Source organism: Saccostrea cucullata, unplaced genomic scaffold (genome assembly GCF_032062105.1).
Source record: "Saccostrea cucullata isolate Sc308-1 unplaced genomic scaffold, CSIRO_AGI_Scuc_v1 ctg261, whole genome shotgun sequence".
NCBI lineage: Eukaryota > Metazoa > Mollusca > Bivalvia > Ostreida > Ostreidae > Saccostrea > Saccostrea cuccullata.
The window spans coordinates 311596-339407 of NW_026925910.1; the positions used below are offsets into that span (position 1 = coordinate 311596).

The window sequence follows — 27812 nt, forward strand, 5'->3', positions numbered from 1 at the left end:
ATCTTACTTAGAATTAAAAATTTTATTGTTTTTTTTTTAAATCTCGCTTAAAACATTTGTGCGAGATTTCATAGATGGCGACAGAAAAACAACTGATGTGGTGACATAATCATCTATTCTTATTCCTGCATAAATGAAATGGAAGTATGGACGGCCTAATTCACATCAGATTCTAAAAACTTCGTATGAACCCAGACGAGAAAAATTCTGAACAAAGTGGAATCTCTGCCGCAAGGTATTTAATGTTTTGGCTTTCACATTCATTTCCTTGTGCTACCAAATGGCATTTTAAATGAAAGTAAATAAATGACACCGCTAAAACAAATGTATGATTGCTTTCTGTTTTATATCTACACAACTGTCAAGTTAATGTTCATTGTGTACATTGTCAAATGGTAGGATCCCCCCTCCCCTCTCCCCATACATGACAAGAAATTGGTTCTGTGTTTAGGTTTTACGATTAGGGTACAGTACAAAACCATTGAAAAATGAAATTAGTTCATGTCATGTGTGGTTTGACGAGCCCAATCTATCTAAATTAAAATTGAATGAATATCTGCGATCGCCCATAGACGGTTGCACCGTCAACATAAATGATTCATCTTTCAAATCATTGCAAGGTAACTTTTTTTCTTGAAATTTCTCGTAACCATGGGAACAAAGTTTGCAGCCAGATGCAGATAAAAAATAATTTTGATCATGTGCAAAGTTCCTATTCGCCCTGGCGTTGCTTGATGAGCGGTGCTTTGCACCACTCGCTGCGCTCACTATAAATAGTAGAAGTCTACGTCTGTAAACAGTTTGCATAAAATGATGTATACATTTGAATATTTTCCATGTTTTCTGAAAAAAAGCAGAGAACACAGAAAACTTAGTGAAAAAAAAGTTATTGAGAACAACAAAGATAATTTTATCAAATAAGTAAAAACTGTCATAGTTTAATGTATTACTGTATTTCATTTTTTTAAATGATTGACACATGCTGTAATTTGTTTAAAAGAATGATTATTTACTGGGTATATATCTGTAACTTGAAAGCTTTTCCTTTCAGGGGTCCCAATTCTTTGTCAGAACAAATTCCAGAAAAAGAAGACGGAATGTAAGTGACAGAGAAGAGATGTATAAATTTTAAAAGTGAAGTGAAATTTATTGCCTCCGCATTTGATACTGTAAAAAAATATTGGTTCATCAATGTTGTCATCTAGTTTATGCTTGCTTTGTTCTTAACCTTATTGTATTTAAGAGAATGTCATTTACATGTATTCTTTATAAAACTCTTCCATAGGAAACGTGCGGCAGCAAGGCAGATGATAGAGAAGTATTACTATCAGCTTACAGACGGCTGTGGAAATGAGAATTGTCAGAATGAAGACTGTGCCTCTTGCTCCTCCTTTGCATTTAAAGATAAAACAAAGAATGAACTGGCCATCAAGGCTATTGACTTGTTCAAGGGTAAAGCTGACTTGTGTGGAACACAGCCCAGCAAAGTGCCACGTGCTGAAAATGTAGCAGGACCTTCAAAAGTCGGCAGCGAAGATAAGGCACCAACAGCAAAGGTCGTCACAGAGGAAAAACCCTCCTCCTCCAAAGGGCAAACAACTGCTCTGTTTTCACAACAGTCAACATGTAATGTCATAAAACCTATTCCAACTTCTGGTAGGTTATAAAGTCAACATGCAATGTCATAAAATCTGCTAAGTTATAAAGTCAATGTACAATGTCATAAAACCAATCAAATTTCTAGTAGGTGATGGCTTTCTCAATCTTTATTTTTAAGCCATAGCAGATAACTGACTGTAAAAAAAAAAAAAAAAACATATATTATTTAAACAAATTTATATATTCAGTATGAATTACAAAGCGAAATTTGACTCTACTGAGTTGCATCAACAATTCAAAATTCTCTTCGCTTCACATTTTTTTATTTAGGCATTTATTTGATTCCCTATAGCACATATGCTATGTATGTCTGAAAATGAGGAAGTTCTGAGTATTTTTATTTCTGAAGTTCCTTGTGCTCAGCTTTATATGATATTTTTAAACATTTGTATCATGTTCTTTCACCCACTCTTTCAAACATTCAGGAAAGATGTACTCATGATGTGAATATCCTCAGGTACAAGTGTAGATTCTAATTTTTTAGCAATTTGTAAAAATCATGACCCCTGGGGCAAGGGTGGGGCCAAAATGGCCGACCCAAGTTTTATAGGAATATACATGTATAGGAAAACTTTTACATCTTCTTCTCCAGAACCACTGGGCCAGGAAAGATGAAACTCATTTGGAATCATCATCAGGTAGTGCAGATTAAATTTGTATCATGACCCCCATGGCTAGGGTTGAGCCAAAATGGCCGACCCATTACAAAATATATAAATCTTTAAAAATCTTCTTCTCAAGAACCACTGGGCCAGGAAAGAAAACTCATGTGGAATCATCCTCAGGTATTAGTTTTAGGTTATGTAATGATAAAAAAATGGGGCCAAAAAAAGTTTTACATAGGGATATATAGGGAAACCTTTTAAAATATTCTTTTCAAGTTCTTCAAATATATAGTGATATTTAAAAACAAAACAAAAAAACTAGTTCTAATTTTTTATTTGCAATCATTAATGCTGATTTAAAAAGTCACAAACTGATTTTTTAATACTAATGATGCACAGGTGGAGCAGATAAAACAAATGCTTGTGACTGTTAAATCAGCATTAATGGTCGCAATTAGCAAATAAGAAGATTGCTATTCCCATTCTGATAAAAATTATGCATTAATTTTGACATTCACATTTTAATTTTTTGCATGCTTGATTTTGAAGTTTGCCGGATTCTATTTAGATTTTAAACTAAAAAACTTTCATCTCATAAAAGCTCATTCAACTGCCTCAAATGAAAGTGCAAAAGCCAATCAGAATGCAGATTTACAAAACAGTTGCATTAGAATTAAGATTGATGATTTTCATTGAGCATATTGAGAGAAAATGTATCCTCACCCCTCTCCCCCTAATAACTTTTTGCTATTTGTAGATTTGTATAGTCATTTATTTAATACCTTGTAGTGTTCTTTAATTCTTTAAATCAAAGTAGAAATTTGATACACTTTTATTTTTTTATTCTAGTAAAGAGAGTCAAAACATTCATTTTAATTTGGAAAAAAACAATTATAAAAAGTATTTTAATGCAGAAGTGAAAGATTTGTTCTGTACTTGATTTGGCAATAATTTTAATTCCATATTTACAACTTGCTTTCCAGCTGCTGAAACAATAAACTATTTAACAGAAAAGAAAGTTCTAAAATTAATCAAAGATTGTGAGGAGGAAAATAACTGGTCCAAGTTAATCCGAGTGATTGGTGCCACATTTAATAATGCAGACTCGCTCATCATGAGTTTCCGTAGAAAAGAGGTGACGGCAAATCCCACCAGCCCAGTGAAGGAGAAAGAAGGGTCAGAACAAGAGAGTGTTCAGTCCAGTACCTGTGACAGAGAAACAGCTGTATCTCTAGACTTGGAGGCTGTTCGGAGAACATTTCACGCCTTAATGAAGATTCCAGACCTTCCGTATCAAGGTGCTCTAGTGAATGCTCTGTCTAGTTTGTCAAAGAATGTGGAAATGGAGCTCAGATATAGAAGACCTTTGGATCAAAATCCAAATTACATGAATATATTTTTGATTGTGATGGAAATTCCCCTGGATGAGCATGTAGATTTATTGGAGAATGCATTTCCAGAGTTCTGCAAGGCACTGGGTCACATGGATGTTTCAGGGAAAGCTAAACTTGCCAAAATTTGGTCCACTTTTGGAGCTGAATGGCTGCTGCAAATGACGAGAACTCTTCATCAAGTGATAACTGTCAGAATTGCACAAAACCATGGTCGCTGGGGGCGTATGTACCAACTTAACGATGATGAAGGCATCGCAGGCGCAACAAAAGTGATGAAGATTCTGTTCTATGCTAGCATCATTGGAGGAGGGTTAGACCCAGACGCTGTTCTGGCCGAGGAGAAGGAAACAAACGAGACAGAAGAAAGTTTACAGGACATGTTACATGGGGGAGCGGTGGGCCACGAACACAAAGACCTGATCAAACCCAAGGAAGATCCGCTGGCTCAGGAATTAAAAGTATCAGTCTTAGACTGTCGCAAGCCCTCAGTTCCGTATGATGAGTTTGTGAATGAACTTCTGAACGAATATGTGGACATTGAAGTAGACTATAAGAACAAACTGGAATCCAAGTTTTCTTTTATGAATCACAATTTTATATTAAGTACTGCTTCTAAGCATATGTGTATGTATTATGACAACAGAGTTAGGATGTTTAATGAGAGAAGATCTTCCATATTAAACACTTTCCTTCGAGGACTTCCTCCAACTCCTTTCTTACGGCTTCGAGTGAGGAGAGATCATCTCATAGACGATGCCTTAGTTAATGTAAGTCAGTTAAATGGCTTATAAAATTATATTGCAATCAATTAAAGAAAAAATATTTTAAAGTATGTTATACTTTTTTGTACCTACATAATAAGTCAAACATATGCACTAAATTACGGTATTATTTACTATTAAGATAGAAACTTCAACATTGAAAACATAGTTTTCAACTGTATGCTTTGTGAAATTTAAACCATCCCATAAATACACCTGTATACATGTGGAATAATACAGTCAAATGTATACAGGTGTAACTTGAATTTGAATTGTGAAATAATTGTTTGATTTCATTGATAGTTGGAAATGACAGCTATGGACAACCCCCAAGACTTGAAAAAACAGCTGATTGTGGAATTTGAAGGTGAACATGCAATGGATGAAGGGGGGGTGTCTAAAGAGTTCTTCCAGCTTGTTGTAGAAGAAATATTCAATCCAGATTTTGGTAAGTTTAAACAAAATCTGAAGTGCCCAATACATTGTAGTCTGATTTTGGGCCTGTCTGTCATAAATTAAGAGATGGTTGGTATAATTACATTGCTCTTTAGAGCAACATAATAATTTTATATTTACTATCTTCATTTCTTTTCTTTTGTAGGAATGTTCACATACAACGAACAAACCAGGCAGTTTTGGTTTAACCCAACATCATTTGAAAATGATGGCCAATTTACTCTTATTGGAATAGTGCTTGGACTAGCCATTTATAACAGTACCATTGTAGATATCCATTTTCCTTCTGTAGTGTACCGCAAGCTAATGGGAAAGAAAGGCAGATTTGTAGACCTCAAAGACTTAGATCCGGTAGGCTGCACTTTCATAGTGTTTATTTTAATTTTGAAATGATATTTTGTTTTTCTTCAGATGCTTGCATACAGCATTTCTATTTTGTAAAAGTTGGCAGAAAATGATTTTAGATTGAGTAATTTATAAATATAAGATTGACTTTTACCATGAGTGTACTACTAATGTACTGGGTACACGTGTCTGTCACTATGTTCACTTCTAGGAATTTGGCTTTCTTTTGTACAGACATTGTATACTAGTCTACTAAACATGCTGGAGTATGAAGGAGAGGATATAGAAGATGTGTTCATGCAGCCATTTAAAGTGGGATATAAAGATGTATTTGGATGTGATCTGACTCATGAACTCAAAGAAGGGGGAGGGGAAATCCATGTCAATCATGAGAACAAAGAGGTTAGTGTATATTCAATCCAGACCAAGAACAGTAAGATGTGAGTAAATTTGAAATATCCTTATACGTTTTGTTGGAAGTAAAGGAATTTTGGACTTACTTTTCGAAATTAAAGCTTCATTTCCAGACTAGTGTATTTGTGTTTGTATTAATTATCAAAATATTAATATTAGGCTGTCTTCAAACCCTTCATTGATTATTTAAGGTACATGAGGAAAATTAATTTTTCACCAATTTCCAAAGTGGTTTTACTTTGATTTTGTGAATTATAAAAGTTTGTACATATGTGTATTTATTTGTTGTAGGAATTCGTGGAGATGTACTCTGACTTCATGCTCAACAAATCCATTGAGAAACAATTCCGAGCTTTTAAGCGTGGATTTAACCTGGTGACCAATGAGAGTCCGCTACGCATTCTCTTCCGACCAGAGGAAGTGGAACTTTTGATCTGTGGAAGCACGGTGAGAAAACTTAACTAAGTTTCACTCTCAATGCTTCTTATTAGAGAAAAAAACATTAGGATCAAATGTTTAATAATTTGTTTAAGATGCAAATACTTGTTAGCTAGTAAATTAGATCTAAAATTTTGGTAACTTAGAATTAAAAATACAATATGTAGCTGTGCATCCATAACAATTTTGGTCAGGAGACTCAAAAAGAGAGTTTTTAATAATAATTAGTAACTGTTGTTATCTTTTTGGCAGCATTTTGATTTCTATGATCTACAAAAGTCAACAGAATATGATGGAGGATTTACAGCTGATTCACCAACTATCAAGTAATGTTCATTATTCAGAATCTTTAAAAAATACATGTACTTGAATTATAGGCCTTTCATGTATATAGACATGGCTATTGGCATGAATTGTCTTTTTAAAATGCATTAGTTTATGAGAATGCTGGTAAGTGTTAAAAGAATATTTCTGCAGAATTAAACTAACAATAAGTCTTATTCTATTGAAATAAAAAATGTTTTACATGTACTAGTATTTATCAAGGGAAGCAACTTCCAATATTTTTTACTGTTTTATGTACTTAAGTGTAGCATAAACACTAAATATCTCTTAAAGTGTTTCAAACAAGGAGAAAATGATTCAGTTAAGGACAAAAAAGCGGAACACAAAAGTATTTTTGTGGATTATAGATAAAATAATTAAAACAGCTATAAATAAGATTACTGCATCTTTTAGGTACATGTTTATGCACATGTATGCACATGTATTTATCAGCAGAATAATACAGTGTAGCATGTTTATGACATGTAGATGTGTACATGTACTGGTATACAGGTATTTTAAACTTTGTAGGCATTTTTGGGATATTGTGCATGAATTCTCAGAAGACCAGAAAAGAAGATTATTACAATTTACGACAGGAACAGACAGGGTTCCTGTAGGAGGTCTGACGAAAATCAAACTTATCATCGCCAGGAACGGTCCCGACTCGGAAAGGTAAGCTAAATGATTCCTCTTATACTTTGATCTCTTATACTTTACATTGTCAGCTTTTATAATTTGCAAAGGGTGATTTTGTTTCATCATAGATGTCACTTTGCTGTGCGTGTCAATATGTAATACATTGAGAATGTGCTTCATTTAATATTTTATGTAAAATACATTTTCTTTTTACAGATTACCAACTGCTCACACTTGTTTTAATGTGTTGCTTCTGCCAGATTATAGCACAAAAGAAAAGCTGAAAGATAGATTAGAAAAGGCAGTGGATTACTCTAAAGGCTTTGGAATGCTGTGATATATAATTTACATGTACCTTTTATTGCCACTTCTGTTTATACATCAAATGTATACTATTTGCATCCTTATATATTGCAAGACATGATTTTTATAATTTTATGTGGAACAGTAAAAATGATTTGGGATAAAAATCCCCTTAACCTTACCAAAAGTATTTCAATCAAATATTAGATGTCCAACCATGACGGCTTACATATACGTGTACTGGTACATGTACCAGATGGTGCATGGAATACTGTTTTAAAACGTACCTTCCACTAAATCAAGTACATCTCTAAATGTCTTACATACATGTATATTTATTTAAAGCACATTCAAAGAGCTATAATTCAAATCTGCTAACATGTTAAAAAATCAATTACCTCCAAATACGCCAAATAAAATACATTTACAGTGTACATATGTACCAGTACGTGTAGTTGCAAAGCTCTGTGCAGTATTTATGTTGCGAAACATGAAAAAATAATAGTGTTCTCACCAGAGCATGGAATTTTTTTTGAAAAATTTGCATTCATTTTTTGTTCATTAATTTAGAATTTGAATAATCGGAGTGAAATAACTTTCCACCCATTGAAAATGGTGACGCAGTAATTTTTGCCAATTTGTCAAACAATACAAATGAATGTTTTGACATCTGATTCAAAACTGTAAGAATCTTTAGAACACTTTACATAAAAAAATGGAAATATTTTGGGAAAAAAATTGTGGCTATTCATGGACACTTGCTTACATTTTTTTAACCCAAAATATTTAACTCCAAGAGTCATAAATTTATACAGTGCTGTTGAAATTTTTTTTTTACCTCGTATTTGTGAGAAAAAGTACTTGCTTTATATTTAAATCCAACACAAAGAAGAAGGGGGGATAATTTCAGCCTGTTCCATTGGATTGATTCAGAGATTTGTTGTGTACATGAGGAGTAGGTGCCAGTCATCATTATTGTTGACTCGATGTTGTAAGGAAAGCCTTTTTTTGTTAAGAACTACTCTTTCAAATACATTTGTTGGTTAGTAGTGATATGAATTGTCTCTCTGTTGCCATACATACCTGTAGGAGACTCGGAAAATGTTGCAGAAACATTTTATAAGCTGTGTTAGAGGGTTCTTTTATGCATGCAAAAATAAACAAAATAGCTATTGTCAAACAGGTAATGTTCAGTTTGTGTATTTAGATTCCATGGTTAGAAGTTTGTTGTGGATGAAAAGATCTTCAAAGTCTAGTCCCTTTCACATGAGAATTGTAAGTAGTTCTTTCTAGAGTTTCATAAAATGTAGGGTGACCTCTGGTTTACTGCAGTGTGTTAATAAGGACAGTTTCATTGTCATTGTTGGACAGAGAAGCTTGTTTGTTGTGTGCATTGTGGATTTCTTGTGTATATTTTCTAGACAGGGATACAAAATCTTAGAAATATTGATAAATAAAGTCGCTATGATCAATTTTTCAACACTATTAACGACATTTCAATTAGCTTTGTTACAGAAGATTGTTATTAGTGATTAAAGAAATAGTCCTATAAAATTATTATGATGAAGGAATGACAGGTGAAATCCAATTTCTTTATGAAAACTGAAGCATGAACAGAGTGACATGGAACATGCCTAGATGTCAAAGTCAATAAATTCAAAATGTGAAACATTCTTGTGTGCAGTTTTTATTTTGTCTTGAAAGTTATTAATCACTATCCCTGTGGATTGGGAAAAAATTCATCTGAAGAGCCATACCCAATTTTGAAAGAGAACAATTGAGTTTTCCATAAGTCTAAATTTATGCAACCTTGACCAGACCACAACTCAATAATGGAAAACAATAACAGCTCATATTGGACAGATTGTTTATGAAGTGAGAGTGTCATGACCATTAATGTGCATTTCCTCTTCAACATAAGCCCATTCTTAAAAAAAAGAATGAGAAAGACCTAATGGTAACAAAACATGATTATCGAGCAGGATTTTAAAAGATATATAATGCTATTTTCAGTATTTTGCCATATACATGTAATGCATTGCATTATTACCAGAACTCCTGCACAAGGGATCATAAAAATTCACTTTTTGGAAGAGGCAACCCTGCTGATTATTACTATATGTACTTTATCTGCTAAATAACAAGTAGGTAGCATAAAAAGAGTTAACAAAGAAATAATGCATTTTTCTCTGTATAATTAACAGAACTCTCATATAACAGGGTATGAATTTTTACCCCTTGCTTAACTGAAAGTGAGAGCTATTTTGGTCTATCTGTCCCCCTGTCTGTTATTCTGTCTGTGAAACTTTTGTTTCCACGCGATATCTCAAGAAACCTTTGAGCTTTTGCAATGAAATTTTAAACAACTGCCTGGAGGTCAAAAGGTAAAGGTCATAAATAAAAAAAATTCAGTCTGTTTTAACACTTATGTTTCCACACGATATCTGGAGAAGCCTTCGAGCATTTGCAATAAAATTTTAAAACATAACTACCTGTGGACTAAGGAAGACCTATTTATTTTGAGGTCAAGGTCATATTTTATATTCATAATTTATTCATTGTGTAAGTTTAAAATTCTCATTTACAAGCAATATCCCAAGAATCTTTTGAGCTTTAGCAATGAAATTTTATACAATAATGCCCTATGGCCATGCCTTCCCTTCCTGAAGTCTCTCCTCCTATACCCCTCCTAGATCCACACATGCTCTTTTTTTGGAAGATGCATCCTGGCTTATCATATCACAACTTTAGTTTGCCCGCTAAATACTAAGGACAAAGAAAAATATATTGATCCCCAAATTTTTGCATTTATATAGAGCCCTGCCTTAATACTACAGCCATGACACAGGGACAATGAATTTCATAAGTTAATGAGGAGAGTAGCAAATCAGAAACCCTTGGCTGACGAAGATGTTCCTCCTCTTAACCATGAGCTTCATTAATGTCTAGCTTCGTGATTGGGAGGCCTGGGTTCAATTCTTGTTCGCTGTGCCGCATAAAACCTAAGACATAAACAGGTAGTGGCCGTTCCTTCACCAAGCTCTCGGCACTAGAAGTGAAAGTCACGGGTCTATGACCTTAAAAACGTAGGTCACGGTAGGTGTTTGCACGATAAAGAACCCTCACTGCTCAATGGCCCTGAGTGCCGAGTATAGATCTGACTTTGAAGCCCTTCACTGGCATACTGTGTCGTCTCTGTATGGGTGAAAAATTCTCGAATGGGACATTATAAACAATATACAATCAATCATTTATGCTTAATCCATGTGCATAGTTCACCGGATAAATACCCAGAAACTGAGATTTTCACAGAATTATACATTTAATATCAAGTCAATTTAGCCCAACTAAAACCAGAAATCCAACCCAGAGGCCACAAAATCCATATTTGTGGAGGAGGCACCTTGTTAAATAAAGCAATGCATTCAGTTATTTTTCTTCAGTACCCAGGAATTCCAATTTGAATCCTATTTAATGATTTTTTTTTTTTTGGCAATCCTCAATTTCTCATATGTTGGTTGAATTCTTCAATCTAACTTGAGTTTATCCTTATTTGGCTATCACATACAGGCATTTTATGGGACTCCGACCCTCAGCCAGGAAGGTCAGCTCTTTAATTTATAATTTAATTCAAAAAGTCTTTAAATGAAGCTTGAAAATTAAATATTTTCATGCAACAATTTTCATTATATGCCTCTCAATGTGCTTCAAGGTTCTTTGCAAAGCTCCATAAATCACTTCTAATTTCATATTATGTTAATTCACATTGGTATCTAAAAATGCTTTTTCAGGATAAAAATTTCTGCTTTTAATTAGACCTTTCTGAGAAGTTCAAAGAACCTTGAAGCATATTGAGATCATATAATGAAAATTGTTGGATGAAAAGATTTAATTTTCAAGATTCATTTAAAGACTTTTTGAATTGAATTATAAATTAAAAAGTTGTCCTTCCTGGCTGAGGGTCGGAGTCCCTTATTATATGTACCATAAATCAAGATGAGGAACACCATGAAGTTTGAATCTAATCAGAATGGGTGTTTGTTTGCATAAATCATAACTCAAGATAGAAACACAACTGCTTGCAGATGGCAATCACCAACAACTGCTCCAAAATCTAAATTAATCAAAAAATAAATAATATTTCTGAACATTTAATGATTGTGCACTATTACTCTATGACAATTATTATATGAATGATGGAGGTTGATAAAATTATGAGAAAAATAATAATGAATGATTTCTGAATGATTATCCAATGTTATATACAATCATGGTACATGAATACATTAAAAAACCTTCTAAAAAAAAATACAAATTTATGTTTGACACCAACTACATGCACAACTGACAACTGATAAAACTACATCGTTAGTATTCCAAAGATAAATTTATCTGAAACAGACAAGTCACGGACACCCCTGGTATTAAGACAATCAAACATGTTGTGAACCACAGTTGGATAATGGACTTAATTAAAACAAACAGTTCCTCAAATGCCACAAAACTGTAGGAAAATCACAAGCCATCCTGGTATTACACTGGTTTGGTCCTTTGTCTGGATTTTCACTTTGTCTGTTTTTTTCATTAAGAGAATCACTTTTTCTTCTTTGGTCGACCCCTATTGTCCATTGCATCGGCCTTTCTCTTCTGTCCTTTCGGGGTACCCGTTTTTCCTCGTCGCCTTTTTTCTGCCTTTTCTTTTTCTTCCAGTTCCATGTTCTCTCTTTCTATCAATGTGATTAAAGTATTGCACCTTCTTTGCAACTCCTGAAAGAGAATTTTCAATGATACACAACCAAACTTCCTAAATGGTATTCTTTCCTCAGATACATGTACATGTATCAGACAGCCTATGCCATTTCTTTTTTCCTTTTGGTTAATCAAAGCTTTACAGTATAAATCAAATTGTTTGTTTGTTCTTTTTTGGTCTCAGAACATTCCAACAATAAATGAAGATATTTTTTTCTCCTGCAATGGAATATACATGAAAATCAAGAATAGTTTTATTAGGATATTGCCTACCATTGCTGTCCTTGATTTGATGAACCAGTCAAATCTGAATTGTGGAGCCTGGCGTACTGACGTCCTTAGCTCATCATACACATTCTCCTTGTCAAAGCCGAGCTTATGTAGCATACAAATTAGGAACCTGTCCTCCTCCTCTGTGTAGTTCTTGCCTTTGTTTGTACCATACTGAATCCTCAGCTGGTGGAATGGAGCTCTGTAGCGGGCCATCTGAAATACAGCAAAAAATTCTTAAATATTCCATAAATAATTTTTGACCATTTTGCTTCCTTATAAGTGTAATTCATTATATCCATTAAGTTTACAATATATTTTAAAGTCGTGGGGAATGAAAATCACTTTGCTGTAAGTGCAATTCATTATGTGCGCATTATGGGTAAGCATGTTTTACTGTACAGAGTTCTATATTGGAGAGATTAATTCTCTTCTTTATTTTACCTTAGCATCCAGTGCCTTCTTTATGCTGATCCTGCGCTGAATCTTGGCTTCTCCACGTTCTATCTGAGCCATGATTTTCTCGATGTCCGTGAGTTCATTACACCTATCCCAGAACACCCCTGAGTATTCCATCACTTCCTCTGGTGTCTTTCCCTCAACATCACGGGCAATGCTGTCCAAGTCATCGCGACCATACTTCTCGTTGGCCTTAATAAACTGATTGAAATCTCTTTTGCTCCAATTGGTAAATCCCTGTTGAATATAACATAAATCATTTTTTTAAATGTACACACAAATTCTATGCAATGTCACTTGATGGAAATCTTTCCCAGGTTTTGACACATTCCCCCTTTAAAGCTTCACGAACCTCTTTGAGAAGATCCTCCTTTTCTGCCAGCTCCTCCTCTGTTAGGACATCTGCCTCGTCAATCTTACTCTGTTCTTCCTTCCTTACCCTCTCAGCATCAGCTCCCAGGTCTGGGTTCTTAGGCACCTGTCACACATTAACATTTGCAGTTTAGTACACAGAATGCTTGATCATACAAATTATTATTTTAAAAATCCCAAATTTCCATTTTGAAAGTAATATCATTTAAACATTACTTAACAGGCCTTTACTCTAAACCACAGATTTTAAAATTGATGACTTGTGTATATATTTCACTTTATTTCACGTGTAAAAATGTTCTTTAAATTTAATTTTTATGACCAAACACAATGTACAGTGCATGTCCAATTACATAATCCCCCCCCCCCCCAAAAAAAAACGATTAACAAAGACTCAATGATCATGTCTGACTAAACCAGTATTTCTTTACTTTGAAGGATTAAAATTCTGCACATACCCTGTATCCTATAGACTTCCTGAAGTAGTAGATTTCCTTGTCCAGAATCTCAAACAAGCGGGGAGGGAAGAACTGGAAATCTTGGACATTGGGTTGTTTTGGAGGTCTAGGAGCCTGAATTTTAAGAGAGAAAAGAACATGGTGATTATGGTGACAGTATGCAGCAATTCTTTACCTGGAAAAATATATGCTTTAACTTTTAACTAGCTATATGAAAATATAAACCTATAAAAGCATTCATTACTTACCTTGGGGGCTTTGGGTTCACTGACTCGCAGGGCCTCCCTAAAATAGGCGTCAACAGCATAATTGGCTTTCCTCTCTCGTTTTGGGGGTTCAATCCAGTTGCCAATCCCCTTGTGTCTCTCTCTGTAGTCCTGTCCCTCAAACTGGTACACACTACCTCCCTCTCCCCCTCCAGTATCCATGGTAAACGACCTCAGCGAACCCTCTCCAAGCTTGTCAAACTTAGCCTTGATTTCTTCCGTCTAAATAAAAGATAAAGTTTTAAAAATTTTAAATCAGTACACAAATCTTTTTGAATTCTAAGCATTTACTATAAGGCCTAATTTCTAATCTTTTCCCTACCCTCTTCTCTCCTTTCTCAATGATCAGATCAATGTCTTCATCTGTAATCTCACTGTCTTTGGAAGCAAATACATGACTGGCTCCATGTCGGATCATGCTCAGAACTTCATCTTTTCCAAGTTTGTTTGTACTTGGGTCTACCAAACGACCTGTTGGAGAAAGAAAGACCAAGCTTTAGAATAACGATATCAAAGATCAACATAATATTAGTTTATGATGAAGTTAACGTGTTAGCTTGCAAAGCTAATTCTTTTATTCATCTGAACATAACTTAGGCTTTTCCCACTAATCCTTTTTTTTAAACCCTGAATTTGACTATACAAATACATGTGCCCTTTCATAGATTTAATCTGAATTTCAATCTTAGCTATCCTGGGATATTTGTTTCAGATTGTCAAGGCACATTTTCATGGTCTATATAATGCTGGGAAGTCTTACAACTTACATTGCGGACTAATTCCTGTCCCATAAATTGTCAAAAACTTTTCAATAGAGATGGCAATCTACATGTAATATAGAATTGCTAATGGGTAAACTAAATAACTTTTATTCTTAGCATTTCCTGCACAGGGAGAAAATGAAGGAATCCTGACACTAAAGACTTGAGACAAATCTCCATTGATGGACAATATTTTTTTTCCCTGCAAATTCAGTTTACCTTGCTGAATGACAATGTTATCTAAGCGCAGCTTCATTTCTGCTTTTTCCACAATTCTTTCTTCGACAGAGTTTTCTGTGATGAATCGGAAAACCTTGACCTGTTTCTTCTGACCAATACGATGGGCACGATCCTATGGAAAACATAGTAAGATTGATTATTATCTTTTAACGATTGATTTTTCACATTTTATCAAGTTTCTTATCCATTACACATGAAATCTCAGTTAACCTCAATTTGAGATAAAAAAAAAATGTACATTGACATTGAATTTTCATGTGACATAACAATATTTACTTTAAACTTTTCACTGTTTTGATACAGAACTTTTTTTGTGGCGAGAGATTTCTACTAACCATAGCCTGTAGATCGACCTGGGGATTCCAGTCTGAGTCGTAGATGATGACAATGTCTGCTGTGGCCAAGTTGATACCTAATCCTCCTGCTCTTGTACTCAACATGAAGACAAATTTGGAACTGTTTGGCATGTTAAAGTCATTTATGTAGTTCTGAAATAAGAAAAATACAATGTTCAAAAATTGGGGGGGGGGGAAAATCTCATTTAATCATTTTTTGTTGAATAACATGTACATAGGGTGAATTCACCATGCATCGGATACCCTTGTACTTCAACAAGTCCTAGTGATATCGCTACCGACGGAAAACTATCAAAATGGAGTTTAACATTTAGTATGTGATTAAAATATAAATTTTGGACACAATTATATGCTTTTTATTGAGAAAATATTATAAAAAATCGAGTTTTTAAAAATAACTCAGAATTCACCATGGATCGAACATTGTTTACCATGCATCGGACAGACGGTATTTGAATTGGGAAAATATAATACCTTCATGACAGTGCTTTTAATTCCTTGATATGGATAAACTTTCATCTTTTATCTAAGAAATAACCCTCAACTTAAATATAATTGACGATATCGTTGCACAAATGTAGAACGACTCAAGAAGCCTCACTTTGCCTTAGAAATTCTTAAAATGCTTGTAATGCGGTAATTCGCGCCTTTTTTCTCATGTGCTATCATACTGTGGTTTGTAGAAATAAATTGAGTCAGATTTTAGACTTCATATATGGATAACTTGTATTTTGACTGAAAATTTAGAGTTTTTATTTTCTATTTCCGACAAAAACAGCTGTCAGTAGGGTTCTGTATCAAAATGGTCGTGATTACCTTTACATCGGAAAGTGTCCGATGCATGGTTAATTTGTGTCCGATGTACGGAGAAATGAACATACTAGTAAAAACCAGCTTTAAAAAGAATTATACAAATATCGAAGGGAAAATTCTTTAAAATCTATGTAAAGTTGCCAATCTTTGATAAAATTCACCAAAGTCTGATCTGGTCCGTTGAAGTCGAATTTTAAGAACGATAACTCTAAAAATTGCAAAATCATAAATTTCTGGTTATTCCCCTTTGATGATGTAAAATATGATGTAACTTCAAGGCCATTATCGGAGTATTTTTATCACAACATGATAATAACAATCGGTATCATTAAAAAATTTAAATCTTCATCTTTAAGACAGAATCAAATAAATACACGGAACTCTTAAGTTGAAAGAGAGTTTATTGCCTAAAGTTGTCCGAAGCAAGGTATGTGTCCGATGCATGGTGAATTCACCCTACACCTATCTGAATATGCATGCAGCTGTTCAACACCAGAGCCACATCCTGCTATAAAATATTTATATTTTCATTCGATTTTTTTTTTTTGGCAGCTGATATAAATCTTATGGATTAATTTCCCCAGAATCACTTACCGTCCTGTCTTCGTGTGGAGTTTGACCGTCCAGTCGACAATACTCGTATCCCCTCCAATGGCAGTAATCCTCAAGAATATCCAACATCCTGGTCATCTGACTGAAGATCAGAACTCGAGAACCTGTCAATGTTAACAAAGTACAAAACATATAAATAATACATGTTGATACACAGTAGAGGTTTCCTTTCATATACCTGTACAAACTGTCTTAGACATGTGATTATTTATTTCATGATGCACAACAGTAAGACACATACCCTGAGCCTGGAGTTTTGGTAGAAGTTTGTCGAGGATAGCCATTTTACCACTGTTTTCATACAGATGCTTGTCAGTGGTGTAAGGGGGACCTATAAGAAAAACAATCATTTATCATTACTGGAAAGGTTCCAGTACATTTATAAGTAACCAACTCCTCCTGAATCACATTTATTTTTCTTCACATCGACTATAAATTACATGTACAAGTATTTCTTAACTTACTTAATAATTAAATTTACTTACATGTATTTAACAATGTAATTTCACCCTACATGAGAAATTTGTATTTACCTGGCTCTGCTCCATCAAAGAGATAGGGATGATTAGCACACTTCCTCAGCTGCATGAGGATGTTCAGCAGTCTCATTTTATCTGACTTTCCTGCTCCATTGACTACATCAATATCCTTCATCAGGATCTTTGTGTACCTGTAATAACAAATAGTTGCCTTCTTTTTAAAGTACCTGTCTCATAAAACTAAATTAAAAGTACATATACTCCAGATATGTCTACGACCAAACACTCACCATTCTCTCTGCATCTTACTGAGGCCTACAAAGATCTTGATTTCCTTCTTTGGTAACAAGGCTTTCTCTACGTCAGACTTTATACGTCTTAAAAGGAAAGGTCTTAAAACCTGGAATCATTAAAAAATATATTTCTAAAATTCATTGAACATGTGGATAGCTTAGAAAACATTTATTCTGACTTAATGTCGAGGCCTTCAAGACAGTCAGTGGTTTTTTGTACAATAATACGACTAAACAAAACTAGAACTGTCTAAACGGGATAAAATACCCCCCGCTTGGTTTTTCAGAAGTAAGTTTTTCCATAATAAAGATATGTATCAAACATGAATTATGAAATTTTTCTTCCAGTGACCTTGAAGTTCCCCAAATTACCTTGGGTCAGGGTCACGACACACCCTTGGGTCATGGGCATTCTTTGTGTGAAATGACAACCTACCAAGTTTATCCATAAGAAAGATATCAACAGGACACGAATTATGAAATTTTTCTTCCAATGACCTTGAACTTCCCCAAATGACCCACCCAAGGTCATGACACACCCTTGGGTCATGGGCAGTCTTTATGTGAAATGAGAACCTACCAAGTTTATCCATAAGAAAGATATGGACCAAACACGAATTATGAAATTTTTCTTCCAATGACCTTGAACTTCCACAAATGACCGTGGGTCAAGGTCATGACACACCCTTGGGTCATAGGCAATCTTTGTGTGAAATGAGAACCTACCAAGTTTATTCGTAAGAAAGATATGGACCGGACACGAATTATGAAATTTTTCTTCCAGCGACCTTGAACTTCCACAAATGACCTTGGGTCAAGATCATGACACACCCTTGGGTCATAGGCAATCTTTGTGTGATGAGAACCTACCAAGTTTATTCATAAGAAAGATATGGACCGGACACGAATTATGAAATTTTTCTTCTAGCGACCTTGAACTTCCACAAATGACCTTGGGTCAAGGTCATGACACACCCTTGGGTCATAGGCAATCTTTGTGTGAAATGAGAACCTACCAAGTTTATTCATAAGAAAGATATGGACCGGACACGAATTATGAAATTTTTCTTCCAGTGACCTTGAACTTCCCCACATGACCTTCGGTCAAGGTCATGACACACCCTTGGGTCATAGGCAATCTTTGTGTGAAATAAGAACCTAGCAAGTTTATTTATAAGAAAGATATGGACCAGACACGAATTATGAAATTTTTCTTCCAGTGATCTTGAAATTCCCCAAATGACCTTGGGTCAAGGTCATGACACACCCTTAGGTCATGGGCAATCTTTGTGTGGAGAAGCAGATTATAATGTCCCTCTGTAAGAAAGATATGGACCGGACACGATTGCACAGACAGACGGACAGACAGACGGACAAGGTGATTCCTATATACCCCCCCAAAGTTCGTTTGCGGGGGGTATAATAAAAGTAAAATTCTACATCATTAATAGTTTTACAATCAATGCCTCAATCTTTAAGAATACACATGTACATTGCATTTATCATACTTACTGCATGCAGCCTTTCTACTAAAGCTGTGTCTCCAAAGCAGCTATTGGTATTAAACCATGAATCAAAGTCCTTTAAAAAATTCAAAGACACATTTTTCATGTCAAGGAATATACGAGTAGACACTACAAAAGTAATCATAAGTTATTGTATAATAAGCCCCCTCTCCTTTTCTCTCTTTTCATAATTGTCAAAGAGTGCCCAAGTAAAATTTCTTGAATTTATGAACACAAACTAGAGAAATCACAACTTAGGGGATTTAAATTTTCTACAGTCATCTGTATTTTTCCTAATACTTACCTCTGAGGAGTTGAAAACATCAGGGAGTAGGAAGTTCAACAAGGCCCACAACTCATGAAGGTTGTTCTGCAGAGGTGTTCCAGTCAAAAGCAATCGGTTTGTTGATTTGAATTCTCGGACAATTTCTGAGAGCTGGCAAGGTAACACATATACATGTATATTTATGTAAATATAATGATATCAATGTACAATAGATGTCAGTCAAAGCTGACACTTTACTGTATTACGGTATTACAATTTAGCATATAAACTCACCTTTGACTTTTCATTCTTGATTCTGTGAGCTTCATCAATCACCAGATATCTCCAATTAAATTTCTTAAACACTGATTTTTCTCTGATGCACATTTCATAAGAAGTAATACACACATCCCATTCTCCTGGCATCATGACGTCTCTGATAAAAGCAGTCTGCCAAAAACAACACATCATTATACAGTTAAAACAGAAATGTCGGACTCTTAGGCAATGATACAAAATCTGGTCAAATTTTAAAAAGTTTAAGCCTATTTTTAAAAGACAACAGATATATTTGAATGTTCTATGCTGACTTACTCTTTGATCCTGATTTCCGATGAGACAGACTGCCCTTAGTGATGGACACCATCTCTTGAACTCTGCCTGCCAGTTAGCCAGAGTGGACTTTGGACAGATGACCAAGTGAGGGGAGGGAATGTGTCTGTAGTGTTTCATGTACCCCAGCAGGGAAATCGTCTGTAGAGTTTTACCCAGGCCCTACAACAAACCAATCATATCTCTGCAAAAGGTCTCCTAGCATACATTCTGATCTAAACCAGAAGACTCTGTCGAGACTGTAGCTCTACTGGTTTGTACTTAATAAAACAAAGGAAGAGAAAAGTAGCAGTTGGGACTTGAAACTTTAAAACAGCAATAAATAGAAAAATGATCCTTGACGCTCATCAAAATAAAAATCGATGCACAGAATTAAGTATCTTAGTATAGTCTACTTGTGTGCCAAGTTATATTGAAATCGGACTAAAACTGTAGAAAGAGTAGCATTTTGAAAGATTTTCACAAAAATTTCTATTTTTGGTAACCACGGCAACACCCAGAGTTCTTGAAATCTTTCGGTCCTGTCGGCAAAACCGATAAAAACAACCAAGGACCGATTACTTTCCGTTCTGTGTCAGTCCAAATGACCGGGCAAAATTAAACATGTTATTTTGCGAAAATCTAAATAAAACGTACTTATATTCGAAAAAGTAATCCTTCAGAACTCTTTTGTGCATGTTGTAATTTCTTGATTAATGCAAGTGCAAATTTAGAGACAATTTTCAATCGTTAAAATGAAAAATGTCCTACGGACCCGGTTTAATAATAGAATTTGTTCCGTATATTCACTATGTCACAAAATAAACATGGGCAATAACTCAAACTCAGTACATTTACTACGAAGATTCCAGAAACATGGCATGTAAAACGTTAAGAAAATTAGTTGAATTATCGTCTTTATTTGGATCATAATTTAGGTTTAAAGACATACGCGACCTAAAAAAGGTTTGTTGTAATTAATTTTGAAGTTATTTCCAGTGCATATCCTTTTGTATACTTCAAATTCGTTTCGGAGCATTCTGTAATTATTTGCTACATTGCGAGTATAACTGTTATGAGGACTTGTTCTGAGACACAGATTATTATAACTTGCGCCAAACTATTGGTAAACTGTTAAAACAAGTTTGTTGTCGGCGCTAGGGTAAGAAGAGTGCAGTGTTTATATAGACGCTGTGTTTATTGATAATAAAATTTAAATACAATTTTTTTTTCATGTTTTTATTGAATTTATTTTGGACATAGAAATTGTCTGGATGACAAAAACACATGGCAATCCTAAATACTTACAGCGAAAAAAAGATTTCAAGAACTCTGAACAGAAATTTCTATTTTTAGTAACCACGGCAACATTGTTCATCGAAATCAAAAATTGATGCATAGAATTATGTATTTTAGTGTAGTCTACTTGTGTGCCAAGTTATATTGAAATCGGACCAAAACTGTAGGAGGAGTATCAATTTGAAAGAATTTCAGAGAAATTTCTATTTTTAGTAACCATGGCAACACAGGCTTCACATCAAAAACCGATCACAGAATTTTTAACTTAGTGTAATTAATCGTGTGCCAAGTTGTATTTATAAACAAAACTGTAGGACTAAGTAGCATTTTGAAAAATTGTTTACAGACAGACAGACAGTAGGACAGTCATGACCACTTTATCACATAAAATTTTGACAACTTTTTTTAGAAGCTAAAAATGACAGTTGCTGGATTCAGAGAGAACTAGAGTTGTAAAAGTGGAAATTTATATGTGACGTTATTTAGACTAAACAGGGGATAATAAATCTTTTACTTAAATATGACCATTATCTTTGTATAAAATATTTTAGGAAACAATAACTTCATAATCTTGAAGGGTAAATTTTTTTTTACCATTTCATCTGCCAAGATGCCATTGATTCCATTTTCATATAATGAGATCATCCAATTTAATCCTCGTATTTGATAATCCCTCATCTCTCCATACTTGATATCTATCAGAAATTTCCCCAAAAATTAAACATGTTATTTTAAACTAAATAAAACTGTTCTTATCGTTGTGAAAAAGTAATCAGAATTTGTGATGAAATTTTTACTTACATGAAGGATTGTTTTCAAATCTGAATGTGGCAGCATTAGCTTTTTTACTCTCAGACAATAATTCTTCATCCTCCTCTTGTTCTGTACGTCTGTGACGATGACTGCAACACAATAATCATCATGTTCTTTAGTTTTATTAGAATCAAAGATTTCTTATGTGACTGTAACTCTGTACTTAATTTGCACAGCAACTTAACATTTACAGTATTTATGCATTTTGATTGCTTTACACTTGTGGTAAGCTATTGAAATGAAAACAACACTGTATAAGAGTTCACAAATTGAATCAATTTCATTCAATTACACTGTAAATTTACATTCCATTTGGGATATTATATCCCAAACGGGCTATTATATCCAATTTGGGCGAGTGGTCCCAACCTGTCTAAACTCACAGTCTTAATTCTACAACATAAATAATCTCATAATTTCCTAAACCTTCTGATACATCAAGTTTCATTCAAAAACACATAATCCTAAATACTTACTCTCCTGCGGACACTAGTTTGGCCCTTTCATCTTGTTTTTTGCCCTTGGTTGGTCGACCTGGTTTCATCTTCAGTGGACTTGTGGGTGTTTTACCACTTCCAGTTTGTCCACTACCTGTGTGCATGAAGTGAGAGAAAAGCTCTGTCTGCTTGAGTAAGAACTCAAATCGATTTCCTCTGTCCGTTTCCTGTGAAAATAAACAGGCTTCACATGAATAAAATCCAAATTTTTATAAAGGCCCAATTAATCTCTGATGTAGATTTATAAACATGAACTGTTAACTAAAGCTGTTGCTGAAACAAGTGCTGTCAAGAAGTCTGCAAGTAGGACAGTCATGACCACTTTGCCAATAAAATTGTTGACAACTTTTTTTGGAAGTATCTGACAGTTGCTGGATTTGCATCTATCGAGACTGTCAAAGTGCAGACAAATATATGTTATCCAAAAAAAAAAATCAAGTTTGTTGGTTCAATTTAAACCCATTTGTGTTTAACAAGTTATTGGAATTGCAAAATCTGCAATTACTGTAAATCACTTTTTATTCCTGAGAACTTTATTTTCTCGTAATTACGCGAGACAGTGTGCTCGCGAAAATTTAATTCTCGCGTATAATAGTATTCCTTAAGATTTTATAGAGCAATAACCACAATTTGCGAAAATTTTGTGTCTCTAATCAAGAGTCAATGACCATCTCGCGAAAATAAGGTGTCACGAAAATTAAGTGATCTACAGTATGCTGAGGAAACAATTCAAATTTTTTTTAAAGATAAAATATTTTTAATAATCCTAGCTCCCGTAAAGATTTTATTTTAATATTTACAAGCTCAGTGCAATGAATATAGGTTGATCTACAGCCTGAGCCAATATTACACTCACAATTTTGGTATCAAAATCCTCCTCATCCTTTTCTTCATTATCATTTTTTCCTTTTGGTGGATTCTTCAGTAGGACTGTTGGGCCAACCACAGGCTGAAAAAAAAGTAAGCTGTACTTGTGTCCTTCACATGCAATTCTGATTTACAATCAAACTCATCATCATTAATTAATTATGATACAGTAAAACTTGTTTAGTACTGTACATACACTGATATTGCAAATTTACAGATATCCCCACCTACATAAAATTTCCTTATACAGTATAACAAATAATGGACAACTTATTCCACAGGTCCAAGTGACTTTGTTATGACTGAGTTTTAATGCTTGACAAATTATTGATTTGATTAGTAATGAGATATGGATGTGATAGCACATGATGGGAAAAGTGACAACTGATTTTCAAAGAAGAGAGAAGGAAGTGCGTACTCCAAAACAAAAAGTTAAATATGCGGAGGAAACATTTATTAATTAAACAAAGAAACATAAGCATCAATAAAGCCGCCATTTTGCTAATACTCTTTTTTAAGTTTCTAAATATATACTCTACCTGCACGGAAGTGCCACCTATGCACGTGACGAGCACATGGCTAATTAGCATAATCATATACTGTGATGGTCACTGGGTATTTTATTTTTTTCCTTTTTCAATAATCTTAAAAGATGACTTCATAAAAATGCTATATTCCTTATACTGAAATATGTAATTATTACATAGGAATACGTGTAAATAAGGAGTGATGAAAAACTTATGACTTATTTTAGAAAAACAATCGTAAACCTAATTAAATCAAATAAATTTTAAAAATTATTGAATTGATCCTTGAAGAATAACAGTTTAGTCACCTGAAATTTTTTTATTTTGTTTTCATTTTTCTTGGCCCGTTATTTGCTGCTACATTCGAGCGCACGACTACTGGTCCAAAACAAATATAGCCGACGTAAACCTCACTTGTTTTGTGTCCTGATATTAAATTCAATAAAGCACTTAGAAATATTTTTAATAACAAGAAAATTAGACAATTACACGGTAAGTTAAAATATCAGATGAAATAATCATAAGTTTCATTTAAATTGTACTTAGCAATGATACTCTTTTAAGAGCATGACTACTGGGCACTCGAGGGTATGTGTAAAGTAAAAGTACGACAGGGAAATCAAATAAACCTTGTTTGATTGAACAATCGGTCGAAGCTTGGGCAAGATTTCCCAAATCACATTCAGCTTGAGTGGCTTAGATTCAAAAGAGATTCCAGCACAAAATTTTTAGCCTCTGCAAATGTTGCCAAGATTAATGGAGCTAAATAAATGCGACAGATTAGTATTTTTAGGGTTTGAACAACAAGGACAAGTCTCGGTATCATGTTTTGTAAAAGTTAATGTTACAAACATTGGGGTGAACGTAGATTTATATATTTCTGGTTACTATATAAGTTTAATTTAATTCTATTAATACTGCATATAATTAAACAAAAATCAAATTAAGTATACTGATATCAATTACTGTAATATTAATCATGCTCATCGCAAGGGTAGCAACAAAGTATATTAGAAATGAAAGATATACACCTATATATGGTTAATGAAACATAAAAGGCACTTAAAAGTATTCAAAAGTGATAGTTTATATTCAAAAACGCACAAAAAAACCAGTCATGACAGTAGGGTTATTTTGTTTAAAATGAAAAGAAGCATAAACATACAGCAGTTTCCATTGGTTCCTCTGGCCCGCTGTCTTCTGAATCAGACATGGTAGGTTTAAGATGACAAGTCCTCGCAAATACGTAATTTTCTTTGTCACGTTCTGGAAAATAAAATTTCAAGCGGCTTGGCGGCGATAATGGCGGTCAACGAACAATTCAATTATTGTACGCCGAACCCGATGCTAATAGAGCTTTGTTACAAAATGGCTTTATTATTATAATAATATATATAATATAATTACAGCCAATAAAAACTAGAATACAATATGAGTATTATAAAAATACAAAAATACAAATGTTTTTTTATTCAAAAATATATTTGTTTATCAGATTTCAGCTGGAGAATGCATGTAGCTGCCGCGCTCTTCATCAGTGCTTGTTTTCAGGAGTCTTTAGTTTTCACTTGTGTATTATCATTAATGGGTGTTTTTCTAAGTGTGTCTCACCCTGAACAGACTCCTTAAAATAAAGAAAATAAAAACCCCTGCAAATAGCACGTTTTAAATGCCATATTACTGTACATAAAAGACTACACTAAAATTACATTTTTAAAACGTGCTATTTCAGTGATTTTTTAATTTCTATTTTAATGAGTCTATTATGAAATTCCATATACGTCAGCCAACTACTTACCGCCAACTGCTCATTGCCTAAAAAAATACAACCAAGAAATTTCTTGATAAGAAACACAAAACAAAATCGCTAATCTGTGCATGTAAAAAATGATTCATTTGTAAAAAAAAAAAAAAAACAAAAAACAAAGAGTATGGAATGCCATATACGACAGCCAACTGTGCCAACTGCAGCTACTGCCAACTGTCAGCTGCTTACTGTCAACTGCGACTTATATTTGAATAAATTTTATATTTGTATTAATATTTATATGAATTTTCACAAAAAAGGAAAAAAAAAGACACGGATCCAGGACATTTTTTCGAAGGGCGTCACCCGGGTAAAATTGAATAAAATGACCAATATGTTTTATCCAATCTAATTAAAATCAGACTTCTTAGATCCGCGCCGTATACACTCTTACGCAGAGTCACACTAAGAAGTCTGATTTTAATTATTGAAAACATGCATATTATCGGAAATTTGTACAGTCATACGTTAAATAAACTAAATAACTACCGGTATAATTCAAACATTTATATCTCTTTTTTTGTACAAATAAAATATGTTTTACATGCATGAAATGGAAAGTTATGTAATGCACAAACTAAACCAACTAAAGGTTATTTAAGTTATAAAATAAATCAATTAAAAGGGACCTTAGACCCCCCCTCCCAACCGAAAATGTGGATTTGTGTTAAGTTGGAATGAAAAATGTCATACACATGAAGGTATGAGGCATAAGAACCCCCTCTCCCCGGCCGAAATAAATTTTCACATTTAGGCAAGGACTTTACGAATTTTTTTCTTGTCAAGAAATTTCTGGGTTGGATTTTTTTTTTTACCAGAGTGACCCTCTTGGAAAAAATGTCCTATAGATCCACGCTTTTTTTTTAAATTTACATAAATATCAATATAAGAATAAAATTTATTCAAATATGTGTGGCAGTTGGCAGTAAGCAGCTGACAGTAGGCAGTAAGCAGTTGGCTGTCGTATATGGGATTACTCTGCATTTTGTTGCAGGGAAATAATTTGGTAGCTTTTTGGACGCGGGAAAGGGGGGGAAGTGTCAAATAAGACAAAGGTACAAACTATTAGAATGGTCTTGAAAAACATTTGTTGGTATATGTAGTAGTATTTTTACTAGAAATTACTGAAAATTTATCATAATATATAACTTTTGCTTGGTGTAAAATATCTATAGTAAAATCTTTCGGTGTTTCTTTTTACCCTAGGAAAAGTATTTATCTGTGGAAATTTTATATGTCTTATGTAAATCGTTTCCAACATATACTATATATAGTGAGAACTTAGTGATCCCTCAAAAAGGCGCCTGTGACTTTTATCCCTTTCCAAGGAAATTATGTTAGGTTGTGCCCCCCCCCCCTGTTAGATTTTTAAAAGGTTTTTATGACTTGTATTAGTATATCTGATATAAATGCATATACCAACAAATATAACCCAAGGTCCTACTAAAAGCCCCCCCCCTCTTTTTTCTGATGTATATACACTGTAAGCCTTTCTACTAGGTTCTTTGGCAAACGTACTTATACTAGAAATATTACAGAAAATAATAGTAACATAACTTTTGCCTATGGTAAAAATCTACCAAAATTTTTGTTTCTTTTTCCTGTATGAAAGGTACATGTATTTGTGAAATTTTTTTATGTGTCTTTATGAAATTCGTTTTAAAGGCTTATATGTTAGATCTCATATGGCAAAGCATAGTGGAAGTGGTTAGGAGGTCCCCAATAAATTGTAAAGAAATACTATATGCTACATAGAAGTGCTCCTTAAATGACGCATGTGACCTTTTTTAATTACTTTAATATCAAGGGATTTTTTTTCTTTAGCCCCCCCCCCCTCCCGCGCGACTAAGATCAACTGATTTTTCTTTAAAATTTCTGAATTAAAATGCAAATACCATCAAATGTTACCTTAGCTGCCGAACTGTACCTCTTCGCGCAAAAAGTATATTGACAGACAGACCGAGGCCTGTCATTTTTTTTTTTGAAGAGCTATATACAGCGTTATATGCCTTTAATATCTCTCAAAAAATCTATAGATACTGCGACATTTAACTCCCAACACAATTGTCCAGACTTTTTATATACTATCATTTTCTAAATAAATATATATAAGACATTTCCATAGGAGAATGGTGGGATTTTTAGTCCTAACAACTATCAGAGTGCCATCCTTCT

At 34.0% G+C, this 27812-nt stretch overlaps 2 protein-coding genes across 2 annotated transcripts; one reads left to right on the top strand and one right to left on the bottom strand.

Moving 5' to 3' along the window:
* The first annotated feature begins 48 nt into the window (after window positions 1–48).
* LOC134270011 (ubiquitin-protein ligase E3A-like) lies at window positions 49–8518 on the top strand. The gene is made up of 11 exons (XM_062752182.1): window positions 49–235; window positions 1052–1099; window positions 1286–1656; window positions 3248–4425; window positions 4723–4867; window positions 5021–5226; window positions 5455–5622; window positions 5926–6081; window positions 6325–6398; window positions 6928–7071; window positions 7252–8518. Exons 1-11 carry the CDS (start codon window positions 186–188, stop codon window positions 7370–7372), a joined length of 2661 nt encoding a protein of 886 aa, XP_062608166.1. The 5' UTR covers window positions 49–185; the 3' UTR covers window positions 7373–8518.
* A 2800-nt stretch (window positions 8519–11318) lies between these two features.
* Window positions 11319–25145, bottom strand: LOC134270013 (SWI/SNF-related matrix-associated actin-dependent regulator of chromatin subfamily A member 5-like). Its single transcript, XM_062752184.1, has 22 exons — window positions 24996–25145; window positions 23293–23385; window positions 22416–22603; window positions 21928–22028; window positions 21721–21821; window positions 19831–20010; window positions 19531–19686; window positions 19276–19407; window positions 18979–19047; window positions 17464–17573; window positions 17228–17364; window positions 16936–17025; window positions 16677–16798; window positions 15249–15401; window positions 14893–15025; window positions 14235–14383; window positions 13895–14134; window positions 13647–13760; window positions 13169–13294; window positions 12802–13053; window positions 12361–12573; window positions 11319–12105 (listed from the first exon to the last, which is right to left on the bottom strand). The coding sequence occupies exons 1-22, from the start codon at window positions 25041–25043 to the stop codon at window positions 11932–11934; spliced, it is 3081 nt and encodes a 1026-aa protein (XP_062608168.1). The 5' UTR covers window positions 25044–25145; the 3' UTR covers window positions 11319–11931.
* Between the last annotated feature and the right edge of the window lie 2667 nt (window positions 25146–27812).